Below are 19,523 nucleotides of genomic sequence, written 5' to 3'. Positions count from 1 at the left end.
TTTTTTTAAAACCAAATAATATTATTAGATACCAAACTTATACGCTTTGAATACCCCAGGCGTTTGTAATTAAGCAGCTTCTGCTGAGTGAAAGGTACACACAGTGACCTAAAGCTCAGCATTAATTGGTAGGAGGTATCACCCATCCCTATCAGACAGAGCAACAACACAGAGACAGCGGTGTGTTTGTACCTCTCTCGGTGTAGCGGGTACATTTTACAGCTGGCAGACCACTCCTCTGCAGCAGAACAAGAAGGAGATAGTTCAAGTTATAAGGTGAAGCATAAAACCTGCTGATCTTACCAGCCACTGCTTCAGGGGGTCCACATCAAGAGGTTGGGACATTGATTGTGTAAAATGTCAGTGAAAGCAGATCTCATAAACCCATGTTTTATTCACAACAGACATTTTACTATTTCAGGAAAAATATTAGCTCATTTTGAATTTGATGGCAGCGACACGTCAATAAGTTGGGACAGGGCCATGTTTACCACTGTGTAGCATGCCCTCTTCTTTTAACAACAGTCTGTAAATGTCTAGGAACTGAGGACAACAGTTGCTGGACTTTTAGGAGAGGACTGTTGTCCCATTCTTGTCTGATACAGGAATTCTCAAAGTGTCTTCTTTCTTGTATTTTTGGTTTCAAGATGCTCTAATTGTTCTCAGTTGGTGAAATTTGGTCTCTACTGCAGGCAGCTCAGACTTCTACTATAAAGCAATGCTGTAATAGATGCAGTGTGTCGTTTAGTATTGTCTTAATGAAATATGCAAGGCCTTCCTTGACAAAGACATGTGGATGGGAGCATTATATTGCATGTACACTTTTCAGCATTATTTGATGCCTTTCCAGATGCACATGCTGCCAATTCCGTAGGCACTGATGTAGTGATGAGTGTTGATAACAAGCCGGATAGTCCTTCTCCTCTTAAATCCAGAACAGTGTCCATGTTTTCCCAGAAGAATTTAAAATTTTGATTTGTCTGACCACAGAACATTTTCCCAGTTTTCCTCTGTCCATTTTTAGTGAGCTTTGCCCAGAGAAAATGGCAGCATTTCTGGATTATGTTGACATATGCCTCTTCTTTGCATCATAGACCTTTAACTTGCATTTGTGCATGCAGACAGTGATTTCTGGAAGTGTTCCTGAACCCATGCAGCGATTTCCATGAAAGAATCATATCTGTTTTTAATGCAATGCTGTATGAGGGACAGAAGATCATGGGCGCCCTGTATTGATTTTCAGCCTAGTCCCTTGTGCACAGCGATTTCTCCAGACACTGAATATTTTTGAATTATATTATGTACTGTAAATGAGGAGACATTTAAAAGTCTTCATATTTTTTCATTAAATGCAGACCTGTTGCCAAATGTCATTATGGCAAAATGTTGTTTCCTTTCAGTAACACTTACTTTTTCAGCATTTTGTTGCCCCGATCCAACGTTTATGAGATGTTTTGCTGCCAATAAATTCAAAATGAGCTAACATTTTCCATGGAAGAGTAAAAGTGTTACATTATTTGGAACTGGGGAGGTTGTTGTACTTATCAACAGTACCAAGAGAACATGATCATATCCTGCACAAAACACTTCAAGGATCATAAATGTGGTAAAAACAAAGAATTTCATTTAGGTTAGACCTGCTTAAAAACACACATGAAAAAGACTTACACTTAAGATCACAGCTCCATTTAAAAATAGTACTTATACATAGTTCTTGTGTCATTAACACACAATAAACCCATTCATTAGGCTCCTCCAAATGCTGCCCGAAAATGCAGATTTTCTGAACCATTTTTAATGTATTGCTGTTGCCGAGCATTGATGTTGAATTAATAGAAACTGGTCATAAACTTCACCCTGTCTAAATCTGCAGCCTGTTGCCTCAAGCTAGAAGGTGTTCATTATATCAAGACTGCATCTCCATCCATTTCCAGGCTACCCATGTCAGAGGATAAGAACAAGAACTCCAAGACAAGCAGCACGGCTTGAAAGCACCTGTGTGAAAATTCATTTGGTTTATGGACCTGAAGCGACTCTTAATCAAGACTCTGCTCCATCTGTCAAGTGTGCAGAAGAGCTGCAGGCCATCTCTGGATATTATGAGTTCTGCAGACTCCTGTTTGAGAGTACACGGTGGCCCAGTGACTAAATCTAGCTTTTTTTTCCTTTTTTGCCATTTGGCCCAGGTGACTGAATCCTGCTGCCTCTCTGCTGCTCAGAGGGATGAAGCAGAGTTGATGCCTTGCTTAAGCTCTGACAGTGAAAATGCATCAAACACAGGCCATCGGAGCAGATGTTTGCTTGTTTGTTACTGTCAGAGGACCATTTCCCCGCTGGCATCAACAGAGTGGATACAGTCTACTTTAAGCTTTTAGCGTTGACACTGTGGCACAATGCCACGCTGACTGGGGTTGGGTATTTAGTTCCTAATCTGACTTTTATTGACAGTAACACATTCCAGTGTACCCTCTCCATCTCACACATGGAAAACACGACAGCAAAAGAAACATTTGTGGTTTCAAAGCCCTGAAACCACAAATATTTCCATGACTTTGAAACCTCGAACCTTAAAACCTAAGAATTGAATGCGTGGGTGCTTTACAGCAGTTTGCAATCACTTTGTAAAAGTACTCCAATCACTGCACTAACACAAGTGAAATATTACAATTCATACTGGAATTTCAGGTATGTATAGCTACTTGTTGTTGGCCAGTTTACTTTATTATTTTTTTTTAATGGTAATTGTAAACAAAAAAAGAAAAGGTGCCGCTCAGGTGCGTCCTCGGACTATGCCCCGCCACATAAATCTTAACCTGACCAACTCAATTTTGGCCCTGGATCCAACCAAATAAATAAAAGAAAATATTAAGCTCAATGAAAAACTGTTCAAATCTGAGTTTCCTGGATGACAGTTGTCTTACAGTGCAGATTTCTAGTCTTTTCCATTATCACATATTTTCCATCCATCTTCTTCTGACTATCTGGATCCGGGGTCACAGGGCAGCACTTTTAGCAGATATGCCCAAAAGTCCCTCTCCTCTCTCCAGACACCTCTTCAAGCTCGACCCTGAGGCATTTCCAAGCCAAATATTTTGCTGGCAAGAAAATAAATGTTCTTGAAATGTATTTTAGATCACATTTTAGCTGTATAGGAGCACACGTTTTAGGAAACGGGGTCTAATCTGAGCAGTAAACGGGTAAATATCGGCACTGTTGCATTACTGTGCACTGAGAACGATTACATTAAGTAGTTTAGACTGCAAATAAATAGAATGTAAAACCACAATAATGCAATAATGCAGTGAAATCGGATCCTCCTGCGGGTGCCAGCTTATCGTGGCGCATCAGTGACATCACATTAAAGATAAAAGATGATGCTCTCGTGCTTTGCATTCATTTAAGGAGCATCTTAAAGCGCCATATAAGTCTCCCAGAGGTTGGAAGCTAACAGCTTGGACTCTGGTAGTGGGAAGAGGGTTCAGGTGTATCTGAAGCCTAGCTGGAGACCTGCACGTATAATTGAACACACGCAAACACACTGACAGAGTTAATGAGATTGAGCGCAGCATGACACCAACAGCATCCCAATAAAAGCCACCCAGGATCCCCTGCAACAGAATCAGCCTGCAGACTCGCTCTTCAGTGAGGAGGAACAGAATAGAGGAAGTCTCAGCAGTTGGAGCATTTAAATGACCTCCGTGTGCGTCATCATAAAAAATTACCATTACTTTTAAACAAACCGCCAGCGTGACAGCCAGACGGTTACATGTAATGCGATTATCTTCGTTGGCACAGCGGTCAAAAAATAAGAGTTTTGATCAAAATAAGTTGGGATCTGCGTTTCAAATTAAAGACTCCTTTCTCTCTCAGCAGCTACCGGGATGTAAACAAAGAAAACAGCAGACTGTCACGTGTGAACTAACGGTAGAATTGCTCCAAAAGCTTGTACAAGATGCCGTCCAACGGAATCAAAAACCCACGTCGTCAGAAACGAAACTACTTCGTCACAAAGTTCACATTCAGCTTTTCTTTTTTTTCTTTTTTTAAATCAACACTTGAAGAGAAAAGATTTCAGACACAAAACCACAACTTACCCCATGCTCCGAGGATTTAGATGTTATTTTGGAGGTTAAATCCACTCCTAATTTCCCTCTCGCCAAAAAGATTTTTCCTTTCCTAAAACCCTGGACGTAAGTTACATTTCTGGAAAAAAAAAAAAGACAAATCACTTCCGACTCCAGATTCCTCCAGTTTCCCCTCCAACAGTACTCCTCTCCGCTCAAGTCAGTTGCACTCCAGCCCGCCTGCCCTTCTTTGTCCGCGGGGTTTCCACAGCCAAGAACACCGCGAAACTGTCGTATCCGTGCGTAATTACGCACCGCGAACGTTTGGCTCTGCTTTGCGGCTCGGACAGACGGACGAATGTCGATGAAAAGTCGGGCAGCACAGTGCTCTTGGCTCAAACCTCCTCCAGGACTTGTGTGCTGCGCTCCCCTCCTATCACTGTGCCAGATCACACTGGGATTCCATTCAACTATTTCTGTGGGACCGCGGGGTCTCCACAGTGCCATCTAACGGGCTCCGTGGAAATGACTCCTCATTATTCCGACTGTTCATTTATATGCCAGAATAAGAACTATGTCAAAATGACATAGTTATAGCCTTAAATCCCCCGCCCCCGATAGCTATTTACGACAAAAGCTTAAGCAAACAATCAGTCATGATGCGCACTGCTGCACTTGATGTGTTAATCTCATGTCAAACCAGATTATGGTGAGTATGGAGATGTTTATAAAGAGCTATATGGTAATCCCAATTATTTCAAATCAGTATAGAAATGTACAAATATATGCCAGATTAAATTAGAGCTTTTTTGTTTTGTTTTTTAAACTCAGATGCAGGCATTAAGCCTCTGAAAACTGAGAGCAATTGCTGTAGTTTTTATAGCCATATTGGATCTCCTGAGACTAAGTCTATTAAATAGTTCACGCCCTCTTTTGTTGTATTTTTCCATTTCATAATTTGCCAAATGCTTTCAGTGCATCGCCGATCTGGGATATAGACAGGTCGGTTAAGTGCTACACAGTCGGTTTCTTTTTGGAAAAGCAAAACTTGTTTGCACCATTTTGCTTTCTTGTTAAAGTTCTATATTTTCCCCTAAAAGTGCTGGAAATATTTCTGTGTGCTTAGAAAGAGTCTCCACTGATTTATCTGCATGAATATAGGCTGAACATGGGAGACTGGAGCTTCAAGTGTGGTGGAAGAGCAATGGGAGCGCTAATCATGTTGCTCAGCGGGCTGTTACAGCGATGCAGCTGACTGCGCCTCTGTGCTGCAGGGAGGCAGCAGGGAACATCGGATCCTCGCCTTTGCATTCAAGCAATTTTCCTTTTAATTTAGAGAGACACTTTTCACTCGGTCCAAGGCAGTTTGCAGCACAGCTGGACGGTCTGGACAGGATGGAGCTAAACCTTCAGGCCTTTGCCTTTAACACACAGGGCATTAATCACCTCTGGCAGCCCGGTGTACAGACACAGATGGGTTTTTCTTGGTGAAGCTTCTTCTGCCTCTCTAGTCAAGCACTAACTGAATTAACTCACACTGTCCTTCGCAAGCCCACAGTGGCAGGTGAAGAAAATACTCGCATGATCATCTGCAAGACATTAACAAATAAATCTATGCAGAGAATCAAATCTTGGATTTTGAAAGGAGATTCTGGAGTTTTCCATGTGAGGCTGCTGCAGTTCTGCGCAGCACAGAAGCACAGAGAGCCAGGAAAAAGTCAAGGTTTAAGTTCAAGGTTTATGCCCAAGCAGATCAGGATACGTGGCTGACTGCAAAGCCTCTAAAACCCACACGGACCACCTTCTGATAATAAAAAAACATTTTCTGACTGATGTGAAATTTAACAAGTTCTGACCAGAAAAAGTGTATTTTTATGATGCCTGTGAAAGATTCCCTTCATCTTGCTGGCCATTAATCACACGTGACAATACACCACGAAGCGATCAGTCTGACACAATCTGCCACATAGAGAAAATAACAGGTTTTTATCGATCTGAAACTTTGTCTCACTTCATCATTGTGACGTGAATGGCGAGAACTTTACGACAGGTGATCTCTCAGAACCCTGAAGGCTTGTGTTTCACAATAAAAACAAAATCTTAGAAATCCGGGTAAATATATATATTACTGTAAAGATTGGGGATTTACAGATAGGCACATTTTATTCAATATTTCCTTTAAATGTGCGCTTCAAAGACAAAGTAGAGACAGCCCAGCTCTACAATGAAAATGCTGAGGCTCTGGCAGGTTCAGAGGTCAATACAAATCTGTAGTGCTGGACACAAAGAACTCGAAACCTGGCAAAGCGTCAAGCTCCACTACGTGTGCATATTTCTTTGTGAATATGCAACGTTTAATTAAATTGAGTCTTACAAAGGGGGCCCAAGGTCTCATATATAGTTTCATTACATCATTATTAAGAACGCTCTGCATGTTCCTGCTTTAATTTTAATGCGTTAAAAACTCTGAATGATGCGCATGTCACAGAGAAACAGCTTTTTTTTGCTCCACTCTCTGCTTTCAGTGTCGTTCGCTACACCGACCAGGAGATGGCAGCAACGCGCACTTTCCTCCAGTGAAGAAGACGCATTCTTGTTACGTAATCAGAAAGCGCCCGCGGACCTGATACACGAGGATGTGTTAGTGTTTACTGAAATAAGAGTATTTTAGCGATTCTTTTATCAAAACGCGTCCACAGCTGATCTCACCGAGCTTCAGAGGACGAGGTAAATCAGAAATGGGCGACTTTTCCTCCCTCGGTCTGTCAGACTGGCTGGTTAAACAGTGTAAACAGCTGGGAATCAACAAACCCACTCCAGTCCAGGAAAACTGCATGCCAGCTATCCTCCAAGGTAAGACAGGGCGGGGATACTGTCACATATATGCTTGTAATACCTGCCGGAGGATCTCTGAGTAACTGTTAAGCTGGTGTTGAGGATGTCTAGAAGACTTTCTCTGTTATTTACACAGCGGAGGTGGACTTCCTCGGCAGCTCTACATTTACTCCATCACTATTGAGGTGTTTCTTTCCACAGGTCGGGATTGTATGGGCTGTGCCAAGACCGGCAGTGGGAAAACAGCAGCGTTCGTGTTGCCAGTGCTGCAGAAACTCTCAGAGGACCCGTACGGCATCTTCTGCCTGGTGCTCACTCCTACCAGGTCAGTGCAGGGGACAGATGTGGGCATCCAGAGTCTCAGTAATGCCTCATCAGACAAGCTGTAATAATGTTTTTTACCAAGATAAAAGCCAAGGATATTTCCTCCATGTTTGTATTTTATTTTAGTTCGTTTTCAAAGTCATTTTAATTAGTTTACATTTTTCCAAAAGTCTAGCTAAATTTAGGTAACTAACTTCTTTCATATCTAGTTTTATTATACATTATAATAACCTCGATGTACATTCAAGATTCATGGTGATAATTGAGAATCACTGGGTTGGTGCATAAATACTATTTTGTGCTGTGTTATCTTCATTTTCACAGATTTAACTAAAGAAATGGGAAAAATGTGTTTTTAATTACAGGCAGCTGGTAACAAAGTGCTTAAAGATTCGGTTTAAAATTGCTTCGTTGATCAGCCTGTTGTGTGTAGTGTTGGGCTCGTAGTTTTAAAAAAGCAGTACACGTTGCTCTTTGCTTCTCTTAAAAGTAATGCAGTACTTTGCTTAGTTGCACGCCAGAGAAAGTAATTTGGTATACTGCTTTTTTTCTCACAGGCAAGTTACTCTGTAGTAGAGCTGGGCGATAGAACGATAACGATATGTATCGCGATATAACTTTTACTGATAGAGAAATTAAGCTATCGCGATAGACCTCGCCGCTCTTGTCCTCTAAAAAAAAAAAAAAAAAAAAAAGGTCAGCCAATTAGAGCAGGGCGATATGGCCAAAAATATTTATCACGATATATATTTGAAAATTTGCGATAACGATATAACTGACGATATAATTGATGCGAGACAAAATACAACTCCACAACATTACTAGCGCAAAAAGACAACCTTCCATTTATTTTCACTTAAAAAGAAGCTGGTTTTTATGTACATTAAAGCTTTATAAAAATGTAACAGTGCAAATGCAAATTCCTTGCTGAAAGTTTAACCAAAAGGCATTTCCAGTAGAAATGGGCTGACATATCCTGAGCATAACCATGTATAATATCCACTGAAGTTAAAAAGAGGTGCTTTGCAACATTAAACTGCAGTGTGCAGTACGTATTTTTCGGACCATAAGGTGCACGGGATTATAAGGCACATTAAGCGAAACAAAGCAGTCAGATAAATCAAACTTTATTAAACTCATTCTTCTTGCTTCCTCCACTTCTGTACCATTGATTCATTAATGTTGAATTCTCTGGCAGCTGCTCTATTCCCATGTTGTTGCAGTATATTAATGACTAACCTCGTATTGTGGATGGATTATCTCAGTTGTTCTCCTGACTGAAGTTTGGTCCGTTTACAGCATCCTGCCATGCGATTGCATTTGTCTCTAACTATGAGGAACTTACGTTAACTTTTATAAGTGGAAAAGTGTTAGTGTTCGTCCTCCAGCTTCCCTGTTTATGTTATGCTAACATAGCTGTGTCGCTAGCGATACGTAGCACATCATTATATACCAGCTAGCCCAACTTCAGTAACCCTACAAACGTCACTGCTGTTTAGTTTCTGTCTTCATTTATGTTGGAAGTGATAGCAGAGCTGTACGTTTGATTTTTTTCAGAAATCTCTCAGTCAGAACATGCAATATCATGCTTAGGTAACTAGCGAAACTAGCGAGCTAACTTCCGCTAGCTTCCTGCTAACTTCTAACTCGTTAAATGTAATAAATTTTGTTTTAATGGATGCCTGGAAGTTAAACTTCATAGTTACACCTGGTAAAGCAGCAATGCTGATCGTTTTATTAAAGATGAAAGAATTTAGACAGTTTTTAACTCTAGTGATGCTGCAGTGTTGTTTGACCTGAAGCATACGGAGTTTAGGACCCAGATTACTCCCAGATTTAAGAGCATCTTAGTCCGACAAATAGACAATAACGACGGCCGCTTGCATGTTCTGCAAAAAAATGTGCTTTGTGTGTATCTGACGGACAAACACCAAACCAGTTCCACATCACTGAAGTTGCACCATTTTTACAAACCAATTCTGGTTCATCTGTTTCACTCAACAATCGGCCATGTGCGTATGAAAACAAAGGCACTGCGCATGCGCGTTTTACTCATATTCTATCGCGATATTTCATTTTCCTATGTTGCCTAACATTATACCGGTATTACCGTGAACGGTATAATATGGCCCAGCCCTACAGCCAATCCAAATTAAGTAGCGCAGAGCCGAACCAATCACAGCCGCAGCGTCACGTCGCGTGACTTGTTACGTACAGCACAAGTGCCAAGCCGCACGTGTGTTTGTTTGGGAAGCAGCCAGCGGGTAATGGAGGAAATGAGTGTGCCGACTAGAAAAATCAACCGAGCGTGACCGAAGAGAAAACAGATGATGGTTCCAACGCCGGAGAGATTGTCAAACGGAAGAGCCATAGAAGTTCCGTAGTGTGAAGGTATTTCGGCTATTTCAAGTCTGACAAAAAACAGAGTAGCGTGCACTGTAAATTGTGCCGAAAGCAAGTCTGGAAATACAATAAACTGGTGCATGCGTCACACTGTGCGCCACGTTATTGTTTCGGTGAAATGAATTTCTACAATACTGTTACTGTTTACTATTGCGTGAAATCTCAATACTGTTATTCACTCTCTGAGTGTTTAAATGCTTACATATACACACAGTTACTGTCCCTCCACACATACGACTCGGTTCTGCTTCTATGCCCCAGCTTTGTTTACTTTTTCCCACCGAGGCTTCTAGACTTCTGATTGGCCAACATTTCTGCACGGTTAGGAATCTAGCGCCACCTGCTGCTTTGGCATGTTCATAGCAGCGTTTTCCTTCATTTCTGCCTTTATGTGTGGACGGGATTATTTTTTAAAACGAAAACGGAAAATCTCCGTTTTCAAAAATACCCGTGTACGTGTGGACGTAGCCTCAGTCTCTGACTGGAAGCGCTAATTCGTCATTCGGCTTTTGTCAGACTAAAGTAACTGTTAAAACTGTTTGAAAAGCTCAGCTATACAACAAGGAGAGATTGAGAATTTCCTTTTAGTTCTCAGTTTATTTGATATTGACAAAAGTTAGTCAGTTTTGTCTGTTCTTCTGTAAAACAAACTAAGATTTATTTTTAGAATTAATATTTTGTTTCTAAGTGGAATTGACAGTTTAGTCTGTTTCGTTTGTTCTATTTTGAAACTTAAACGCTTTAGCGGCTGCCTTTTGTGTAGTTTGCAATATTTGCCTTTATTTATCTGAAAAAGTCTCATGTTCCTTAAGTACATCTACCCTGTTGAACTTATTATGGGAAATAAATATTTAAATAAAAACAAGCTGCTGATTATTTCACATTTTACTTGTGAGCAACGGCACATTTAAATCTTACAAATATAGTTATTTGGCTTATATCGTGATAGATATCGTTATCGCCTGAAATGAAAAAAACATATCGTGATATGAAAAAATCTCATATCGCCCAGCTCTACTCTGTAGTAATTATAACTGCAATATGATTACTGAATTTATTAGAGTTACTAAGTTACTGAAAAATCTAATGTTATTACATTAACACGTTACTTTGGAGCGTGTTATTCTAATACTGGTTCATCCTTTGAGCTAAGTGTCTCTTTTATCCTTGAATGAGTCATAGGTCAGTGTTGGCTTAATAAACCAAAAACATTCATCTGAAAATGGTCAGGTACAAGGACTAGACTGAAAATGAGTGAAAAGCAGGCCAATGAGTAACTCTGAAAGACCTTCAGAAAGCCCAAAGAACTATTGTTTAAGACCACTAAAAAAAAAAAAAAAAAAAAAATGAGAAAGTCTGATCCTTGGAAACAAAATATAAAGAAATGAGGGGTCGTTCAAGATTTTTACACAGTACCGTAAATACTCATTATGATGTAAATATGTCACTCAGGGAGCTGGCCTATCAGATTGCAGAGCAGTTTCGAGTCCTGGGGAAACCTTTGGGTCTGAAAGAATGCATCATCGTCGGTGGAATGGGTAACTACTTTCTTATTTCTGGGTTGAGGGTTTTTGTTTTTTTGTTTTTTGCAACAAAAAAAAAGAAAAGAATAAACATCAGAGATTCTTTTCCCCCTGAAATCTCTCATCAGTATTTTTGAAGCAAATAATTGAGCAGCTGACCTTTAATCAGAGTGTAAAAATGTGCCAGATTTACCTGTTTCTGTTGTGCTTTGAGTGAATTTATTCCACCTGTGCAGAGTTCACAGTTCACCGTTAAAGGTGGGAGTCCTGCTCAAAATGTGATGATGCTCAGCTACAGGAACCAAAAAATGTCGCCATTTTCCATGAACTTGGTTTGCTTTTGTCTGATACTCGTGCTCTGTGCTGACTCTGCTGTGTTGTGGGCAGACATGGTGACCCAGGCCCTGGAGCTGTCCAACCAACCACATGTAGTCGTAGCAACGCCAGGCCGACTAGCCGATCACATCCGCAGCTCCAACACCTTCAGCATGAAGAGGATCCAGTTCTTGGTGAGTTCACCGAAACTCCAGATCCAATGATGAGACTATTGTTATTACATAAACTTCTGTTTATATGAAGTACTTATGTCACGTACAAGTTGTAATCTTTCACCAGTGTGCACACTGTTTAGTATTTTTCCACCTTGTGGAGCCACAGTTAGATGTTCAGTAACTGTGATGTAATTGTATATAATATCTCGTGGTTTTAGTGACTGTTTGTATGTCTCCTTTTTGTCTGTGGCAGATTTTGGATGAAGCAGACCGGCTGCTGGAGCAGGGCTGTACCGACTTCACCAAAGACCTGGAGGTGATCCTGGAGATCCTGCCGGCCAAGCGTCAGACGCTGCTGTTCAGCGCCACACTGACCGACACCCTGCAGGAGCTGAAGAGCATCGCCATGAACGAACCGTTCTTCTGGGAGAGCAAATCGGAGTGAGTGACCTGCATCTGTCTCGCGATTTGCAGGTTATTCATGATCCAGTGAGAAATCGAATAAAACTGTTAGCAGGGTTCAGATTGGGAAACGGCGTGTGCAGATTTTCACCGGATACGTTCACAGAAAACTAAAAGAAACGATGTAAAATGTGAAAGTGTGTACAGAATAAAACAGCAGCTCAGCAGCTGAGCTTTATGTTCTCTGTTCAGCTTTACATGTTTTCTCCTCCTGCTGAGGTTAAATCTGTTATCTGATCTCGGTGGGCAGAAAAAGGTAATAGAATCTAACTGAGCATGAGCGCTGTGTCACAGAGGCTCCACAGTGTTCAGTTGTTTCATCACCTGATGTTTCTGAAGCCCCGTCACCTTCAGCGATGCTGTCTGTTATATTTTTGAAATATCAAATCTAATCAGTGGTCAGTGATTTATCTTTTGTTATTGATGTTGTCAGAACACGAACGGTAGAGGAGCTGGACCAGAGATACATCCTCACTCCAGAGAAGGTGAAGGACGCCTACCTGGTTCATCTGATCCAGACATTCACCGATGAGCATGATGATTGGTCCATCATCATTTTTACCAACACGTGCAAGTAAGAAGCCACGAGGGGTTCAGCATCCTGTGTGCACATTTACAGATTAAAGCAAGGCGGTGCTGTTTTATGAAGCACAGTCTGGACTGTGATCATTAATTTTCCACATGTTATAACATATATTTGATTTAGAAGAGGAAAAAAACGATCATATGAATGATGTAAAACTTCTGCGTGCAGGTCTTTGAGTGTTCTCGCCTTTTTGTAGCTGTGGTTATGCTCACGTCGCACTGAATACATTTTCTTGACCAATTCAGGAGCTGTCAGATCCTCACCATGATGCTGCGGGAGTTTAACTTTCCAACCATCTCTCTGCACTCCATGATGAAACAGGTGAGGCTTGTGTGAACAGCAGCAAGGGCACAAACTGACATCAGCCTGCTGAGATATTTTAAGGGCAGCTTCTTTGCAATGACAGCTGAGTGAGGTGCAGTCAATTAACTTTGCACCTACAAAGCATTTGACTTTGCTTTCTGCGTTGGAGATTTCACAATTCCTCAGAGGTCCTCTACAAATATCTGGGAATTATATTTGTGTCATTAAAGGGACAAAGAGTCTGTTGAAAAGCTTTTTATAGCAGATAAATGAACCCGCAGAATAACAGACTGTGCTTTTTGTTCTTCAGAAACAACGATTTGCAAACCTCGCCATGTTCAAAGCCAGCGTCTACAAAATCCTGATAGCGACTGATGTAGCTGCCAGGTGAGAATGCACGCAGAGCATTGGAAAGAAATGAAAAGGCCACATTTTTATGACTCTAATCAACAAATCTGACACAAACATTATGTAGTGTGAGCCAGTTTAAGGCTTCTGTCACTCCTCAATGGAGACACCACAAAGCATTTCAATGCAGAAACATGCGTTTTCCTGTTACTTCCCACCCACAGGGGTTTGGATATCCCAACTGTCCAGGTCATCATTAATCACAACACCCCCGGCCTTCCCAAGATCTACATCCACAGAGTCGGGCGAACAGCCAGAGCAGGTTTTGTTTCTGGTTCTTGTTTTCTTCTGAAATCGTCTTCCTCGCGACATAAACACCACTCATACACTGTGATGTTTTCCTCCTGCAGGGAGGAACGGAGTGTCCATCACGCTGGTCACGCAGTACGACATCCACCTGATTCACTCCATCGAAGAACAGATTCGTAAGTCGCATCTAGGGCTCAGTTTAAAGACCTGTGAATAAAACTGGTAGGAAAGCTGCACCTCAGGATAGATTGTAGTCCATCGGTAACATTAATAAGTAAAACATGTAAAACTTTTGACTTTTAGAGATTGTATTTATCTTAAACTTGGATGTTTGCACAATTTCTGATTGCAAAAGAGATTAGATAATGATTTTTGCTTTTTGAGATCTGCAGCTCATCACATCTTGTAAATATCACAAAGTGTGTGTGTGTGTGTGTGTGTGTTTAAACACTGGCCTCTCGTCTTCTTAAAGAAACCAAGCTGAAGGAATATCCTGTGGAGGAGAAGGAAGTCCTGAAGATCCTCACCCAGGTCAACGTGACCCGGCGGGAGTGTGAGATAGTACGGATGTTTTATCACTTATACTCACCTCTTGCTTTTCACTGTGCTGAATCCAGTTAAAGTGGAACATCGCTGTTGTTTCACACAATGACTGACAGTCTGAAAATCGTCCCGTTAGTCAGGGACGCCTGTTTTGAACCTGCCTCACCAGTTAAGTGTTTTCACTGTAAACTCCATGTTGCAGAAACTCGAGTCAACAGACTTTGATGAGAAAAAAGAGATCAACAAGAGGAAACAGCTGATCCTGGAGGGGAAGGTGAGTGCAGCCTCTTAGTGAACTATTTAAACATTATTCTGTTTTTGATTAGAAGCATCATTAAGTCGAGTTGAACGTCTGAACAACAGTGAGGCGTTATTTTCCAGATCTCGGGGTGACTGCTACTTAGGCAGAAGGGACAAAATAATTTAAATAGTTTGATATAAATATAAATAGTAAAAAAATAGCTTCTTATAAACTCTGAAATTTTTATGAGTCATGCTTGATGCCTTTTACTTCACATTTAAGGTTGATTGAAGATCATAAACATTCAGAACAGCAGCGTTACACATCGACTCGCCAAAACTATGAATACGAGACAAATTAAATGTTATCCAGTATTTGACCGTCTCCTGATGACATCACCTACTCCCGAAGGGTGAACGGCAAAGCAAGATTAATGACTCGGTGAGCTCTTTTTACCGGGCTAAATTGCCATGGTAACTTATGCTGAATACATCACCTGTGCACGATGTTTTAGCCAAGTTTTAGTTTAAAATGAGCTGGTTTTTTTTTTAATTATTATTTTTCATTTATTTACAGGATACTGTGTGATATAGATTATGAAGGAATAATATATGCATCTAAAATTAGAGCTAGCTATAAAGTTCCACCAGTGCAAACTGTGTGCAAGTCTTTTATAGTGCTGTAATTGCAGCTGCTAGAGCAAAATTGACGATGGCATTTGTCACAGCACACAATATTTTGCTGCGAGGCTGTCGGAAAGTAACCTGTGACTAAATACATCCAGTTTAAAGTTTCGGAGCTCTGATGTTCACCTGACATAAAGAAATGAAGCGCAGGATTCAAGTAAATTAAATCAAGTTGAAATGTTTTTATTTGACGAGTCTGCCTTGCAGCAGTGTTGCATTTAACTGTTACATTTTTTTTGTTCTTTCATCACCGTTGTGATGACAACGTAATGTAACAGTAATGAGAGCCCACACAGAGCATGAAGCAGAGAACATTTAATAACCACTCTGTCATCTCTGATTGGGGTTCTGTATCTTGTCAAGCCAGCGACTACAACACAGCTGTGGTCGCTGAGGGTCAAAGGTTACGCTGCTCACACTCACAGGCAGTAGCTTTTTGTGGCCATGTCTACTTTTAGTATGGATTCTCTACAAGAGAAAATCCATCATAAGTGTCCAGCGCCCTTCTGCAGCGGAGAACTGATGGAATAACCAGTACGTGTTATTAGGACCGTGTGCATAACTAGCCTGTGTGAAACAAGCCTTTAGTAGCAGTGTGATGTTTTGGCTGCACAGGTGTAATGAAAATGGACACATGATAGCAGCAGGCACCTCTCTGTTCACCGTGTTTTAAATAAAGTGTAAAAGACCAAGAGTGCCTAAAATACCTGGTACCTGCCCTACGGTGAGTTTGGCATTCTGGTATTTAAGAAGTCATTTCCTGCCATTTCAGGATCCAGAGCTGGAGGCCAAAAGGAAAGCTGAGCTGGAGAAGATCAGGAGCCAGAAGAAGAAGTTCAAACAGAAAATCCAGGAGAGCATTCAGAAACAGAAACAGCTAAAAAAGAAACTGATGAAGAGCAGACCGATGAAAAAGAAAGAGGCGGCGCAGGCAACTGCATGAAAACCGCCTCATGTATATACTGCACACTGTATAATAACCTGTAATATTTGTACCTGCAAATAAAATTCAAGCCACAGAAACAACTGAAGTTGACAGCGTTTATTGATTCAGTTTAACAAGAGAATCAGCATCTTGTGATGAAACGTCACTGCAAATAAGACGGTTTCAAATATGTATTTACATCACATTGAGACTTTATTTCATGAATTAAATCTCGGCCTAATGACGTGGTGAATGAACGCTCTGTGTGGAACAGAATCACATCTTCAGTGATTGCTGCACATGTTGGAATTGACTGGAGCTCAGAAGATGGGAGGAAAAAAATATTACGGCAACATTTTTTTAATTTTTTTTAAAGCTCTAACACATTAGGATTCACCGGAACAAGTTGATATGCTAAAATGTCAACTATTTCTAACTCAAACATAACAATGTAAAGCGCAACATGATTGTCACGTGTGTGCAGAAATAAGAAGCAGGTGAGAAACAACGGTGCAGTACATTCTTGCTGTGTTCAGAAAGTGTCATTCCTGGAAGAAGTTACAAAACTACAATCCTTCGGACAGTTTGAAGAGAAGATACAAAAAAAAATATCGAGAAAGGAAACTGCGTCCCGCTCATTCCTGTACTCAGCAAGTTGCTACGAAAAAAATAGATATATCCCATATTTCAGTAAAACTACACAACGAAACGATGCACACGGCAGCAAAATGTCTGACGAAAGCAAAGTGGATCAACTCAGGAGGAACTGCTCAGCACAAATCAAACAGCCACAGAAGGGGAAAATAAAATCTAACAACCTCCATTTTTACCTCACAGAGAAGGAAGGTGGCTTTTGTATCCCCTGCCCCTCAATCAGCCCAGCTGCTAGACTCACTCGCATTTTATTCAAACAATAAAAATATATAAATAAAACAAGTCCTTTTCTGTGGGTTTCTTAAGCCCTCTGGTGTCAGAAAGGTTGGAAATGCTGGTCGTTTGACTGGAACTACATTCATGCTTGTGCTGCGGCTGTTTATCTGAGGGTGAGCGGTTATAGGCACTGATTCTGGTCTCATTCGCTGTTTATTTCATCTCTCTGCCACCGCCCGATCAGTACTGGGTGGCATTTTCTGCTGTGAGTGACTGGGGGTTAATAACAGAACAATTTGAATCCACAGGAACCAAAAGTCTTTCGGGTCAAGTTCATTTCTGAATTTCAAACACTTCTTTTCAACCTGATTAGCTTTCGTTGTATTTGGGTGGTCAACGTGACCTTTAATATGGCTTCATTAAGGTGGAAAACACAGTGGCATCTGGTATGAAAAAGTCCACTCTTTCCCCCAAAACTTTGACTTTAACATGTTTCCTTCTCTGCCTCAGCCACCTTCCTTTTCTTCTACTTTCTTGCGGTTGATTGATCGCCACGACTGCCTGTTAGCCTCATCTAAATGTCCCCGTTTAGTTTCTCTTACCTTAAGCAGGGATTCACGTGATGAGTGTGGACAGTCCACAATCCCCTGAGGAAATCACTCAGAGCAAAAGCATTCAAGCATTTGCCAATGTAAGCGTACACAGGGTGTTTTAAAAAGACAGCGGGACGTCAAAGACGCCGTCGTCTGAAAGATTAAAATAAGAGGGGGGAAAAAAAAAAAGAAAAAAGCCTTTGCTGAAACATCAAATGACGCCGAGCTGAATATTCAATGCTGGTCACGTTTGATAGTTTCAATGACTTTTTTGCAATTTTGTGCTCTGTGGTAAGAAAGGTAAACTGTCCCATGATGATCACGACATCGTCGGGATTCGCGTCTCATGTCTTGAAAACGAAGGAAAAAAAAAAAAAGTCTGAAATCCCCATGCCCCTCCACCACTGACGGGTGGTCGAAACCACCCCACTGCAGACCTTGTGAACGAGCCAGTGGTTCTCAAGGCAAATGAAAGGCCTTTCAATATCAGACTCAGACACAGAAACAGAGTTTGTCGTTCCTCTCTGAGAGGGTCCGTCGACTGCCGCTTTCTTTAGAGGCTGCTGAGGTTTGGAGGGTCCAGTAGAAGACAGTAGGTAGCACGCTTCTCCCATGTCAAACCTAATTTTAAAAACAGTCCAGGGCACTGCACAGGTTGATAGTCAACCAGCTTTTAAGCATGGGGAAGCAGAACGGCAACCAGGTCGTGAAACCAGGTTTCTTCAAATTCTGCTGAAAATCTACGATCTTCACCTGAAGACGAGCGTATAAACTTTTCTCAGACGCTGTGGATGGGAAGGTGTTGGGAAGATTATTTTATTTGGAGCTCAACCTCATTTGGATTCCCATGAGAGACCGTTTGGACCTCTCGTGTTTCCCTCAGCAGCCCGACCACAAGCCGCCATCTTTTCGACCTCCCTCCTTCACGGGCATTGGTTCCTGCCTCTCACTTGTTCACTCGGCCTCTTATGCCATCTCCCTGCCTGTCTGTTCGTGCTCTTCTTCTTCTACCCTCTTTGTTTCTCTCGCTGGTCATTGGTTTGGTTTCGCTATCCCGTCGCTTTCACTTGGTGGTGCTTCGGTTGTAGCAGAGGAAAACAGGTATCCATTTTATGTTTTTATTATTTCCCAGATTAAAAAGCTGATGAACTAAGCTCAGCTCAAGCCTAGCTCCCTTCTTTGGGTAACCTGCAAGACAACACGGATGAGAAAAGTTGAGCTGGTTAGAGCTTTTGCATAACATGTTTTATATGCCTGATGTGATTTTAGCTCATCCACAAGTCAATTATTATATAACATTTCCAGTGGATGATTCCTGAGGTTTCAGGCACTTTCACAAAGTTTTATGTGAAACTGGACTTAAAATATATTGTAAGTTAGCCAAGATCAGTGAGACACCTGAAGCTTGTGGCAATCAGTCATGAGATCAGCTTTCCTCTGAATACTTTGACACTACACTGCAGCTAAAGACATAGTTCATGTACTTACACTTCAGTACTGCGACAGTCCAGTCACGCCGCCATGCTGGTACGCACGTTCACCCTGGTAGGTCGAGTCCTGGGACAAAGCCACGTCGATTTGGGACTTGAACTCGTCACCCAGGTAGCTGTCCTGGAGGACATAACGGTACACAAATCAGTTGTTTTTCCATCCAAGATTGTTCAAGTTTGTCCACCGATGCCTTCAGAGTTTAACCGATCAGTGTTGAGAGTCATCCAGACGTTTTCAAGGGACACTCAGACGTACCTGCCCCTGAGCAAGCACTTTTATCTCCCCTGAAAACAGCCCTGAATGAACTGCTGCAGAACTTTTGCAAAGTGAGAACACACAATGGCGAATCAAAAAGTGCCTGGTAGTTCCTGAGGTGGAAAACACTGCAAAGTGTTTAGACAGGAAACTTTTCCAGCTCAGGGTCCTTTAACCTTTTCTAATTCAATCTTAGTAATAGAGCAGGGCGATATGGCCAAAAATATTTATCACGATATATATTTGAAAATTTGCGATAACGATATAACTG

The 19,523-nt window shown here is 41.4% G+C and overlaps 3 protein-coding genes across 5 annotated transcripts in view; 1 reads left to right on the top strand and 2 right to left on the bottom strand.

Moving 5' to 3' along the window:
* Positions 1-4,531, bottom strand: part of LOC102297896 (homer scaffold protein 3) — a 52,970-nt gene extending 48,439 nt beyond the window's left edge. The window contains exons 1-2 of one of the 2 annotated variants that reach the window (XM_005949024.2): positions 4,095-4,531; positions 193-238 (exon numbers count right to left, since the gene is read on the bottom strand). In XM_005949024.2, coding sequence (XP_005949086.1) covers positions 193-215 — 23 coding nt within the window. In that variant the 5' untranslated portion in view covers positions 216-238; positions 4,095-4,531. The remainder of the gene's footprint in view (positions 1-192; positions 239-4,094) is intronic. The other variant, XM_005949025.2, reaches the window with a different exon arrangement.
* Positions 4,532-6,649: 2,118 nt separating this feature from the next.
* On the top strand, positions 6,650-17,732 carry ddx49 (DEAD (Asp-Glu-Ala-Asp) box polypeptide 49). Its single transcript, XM_005949027.3, has 13 exons — positions 6,650-6,917; positions 7,101-7,224; positions 11,079-11,164; positions 11,537-11,658; positions 11,894-12,081; positions 12,536-12,676; positions 12,934-13,009; positions 13,302-13,378; positions 13,564-13,661; positions 13,750-13,824; positions 14,121-14,209; positions 14,394-14,465; positions 15,891-17,732. Exons 1-13 carry the CDS (start codon positions 6,803-6,805, stop codon positions 16,059-16,061), a joined length of 1,434 nt encoding a protein of 477 aa, XP_005949089.1. The 5' UTR covers positions 6,650-6,802; the 3' UTR covers positions 16,062-17,732.
* A 1,263-nt stretch (positions 17,733-18,995) lies between these two features.
* LOC102299368 (UPF1 RNA helicase and ATPase) overlaps positions 18,996-19,523 on the bottom strand; it is a gene marked incomplete in the record, with an annotated part of 16,404 nt that continues 15,876 nt past the window's right edge. For both annotated transcript variants that reach the window (XM_042214896.1, XM_014329838.2), the window contains 1 exon segment: positions 18,996-19,117. In XM_042214896.1, coding sequence (XP_042070830.1) covers positions 18,998-19,117 — 120 coding nt within the window.

Source organism: Haplochromis burtoni, unplaced genomic scaffold, assembly GCF_018398535.1.
Source record: "Haplochromis burtoni strain Fernald_Lab_line unplaced genomic scaffold, NCSU_Asbu1 Contig_625, whole genome shotgun sequence".
In the NCBI taxonomy this organism is placed as follows: Eukaryota; Metazoa; Chordata; class Actinopteri; order Cichliformes; family Cichlidae; genus Haplochromis; species Haplochromis burtoni.
Note: the sequence above shows the minus strand (reverse complement) of the source record. Positions and strands in the feature narration are given on the sequence as shown.

Bases quoted from the DNA above. Each gene is read 5' to 3' on its own strand.
- ddx49 (XM_005949027.3), top strand. From the start codon at position 6,803: ATGGGCGACTTTTCCTCCCTCGGTCTGTCAGACTGGCTGGTTAAACAG. The intron at 6,918-7,100 runs GTAAGACAGGGC...TTCTTTCCACAG, and splicing joins CATGCCAGCTATCCTCCAAG to GTCGGGATTGTATGGGCTGT. The intron at 13,662-13,749 runs GTTTTGTTTCTG...TTCCTCCTGCAG, and splicing joins CGGGCGAACAGCCAGAGCAG to GGAGGAACGGAGTGTCCATC.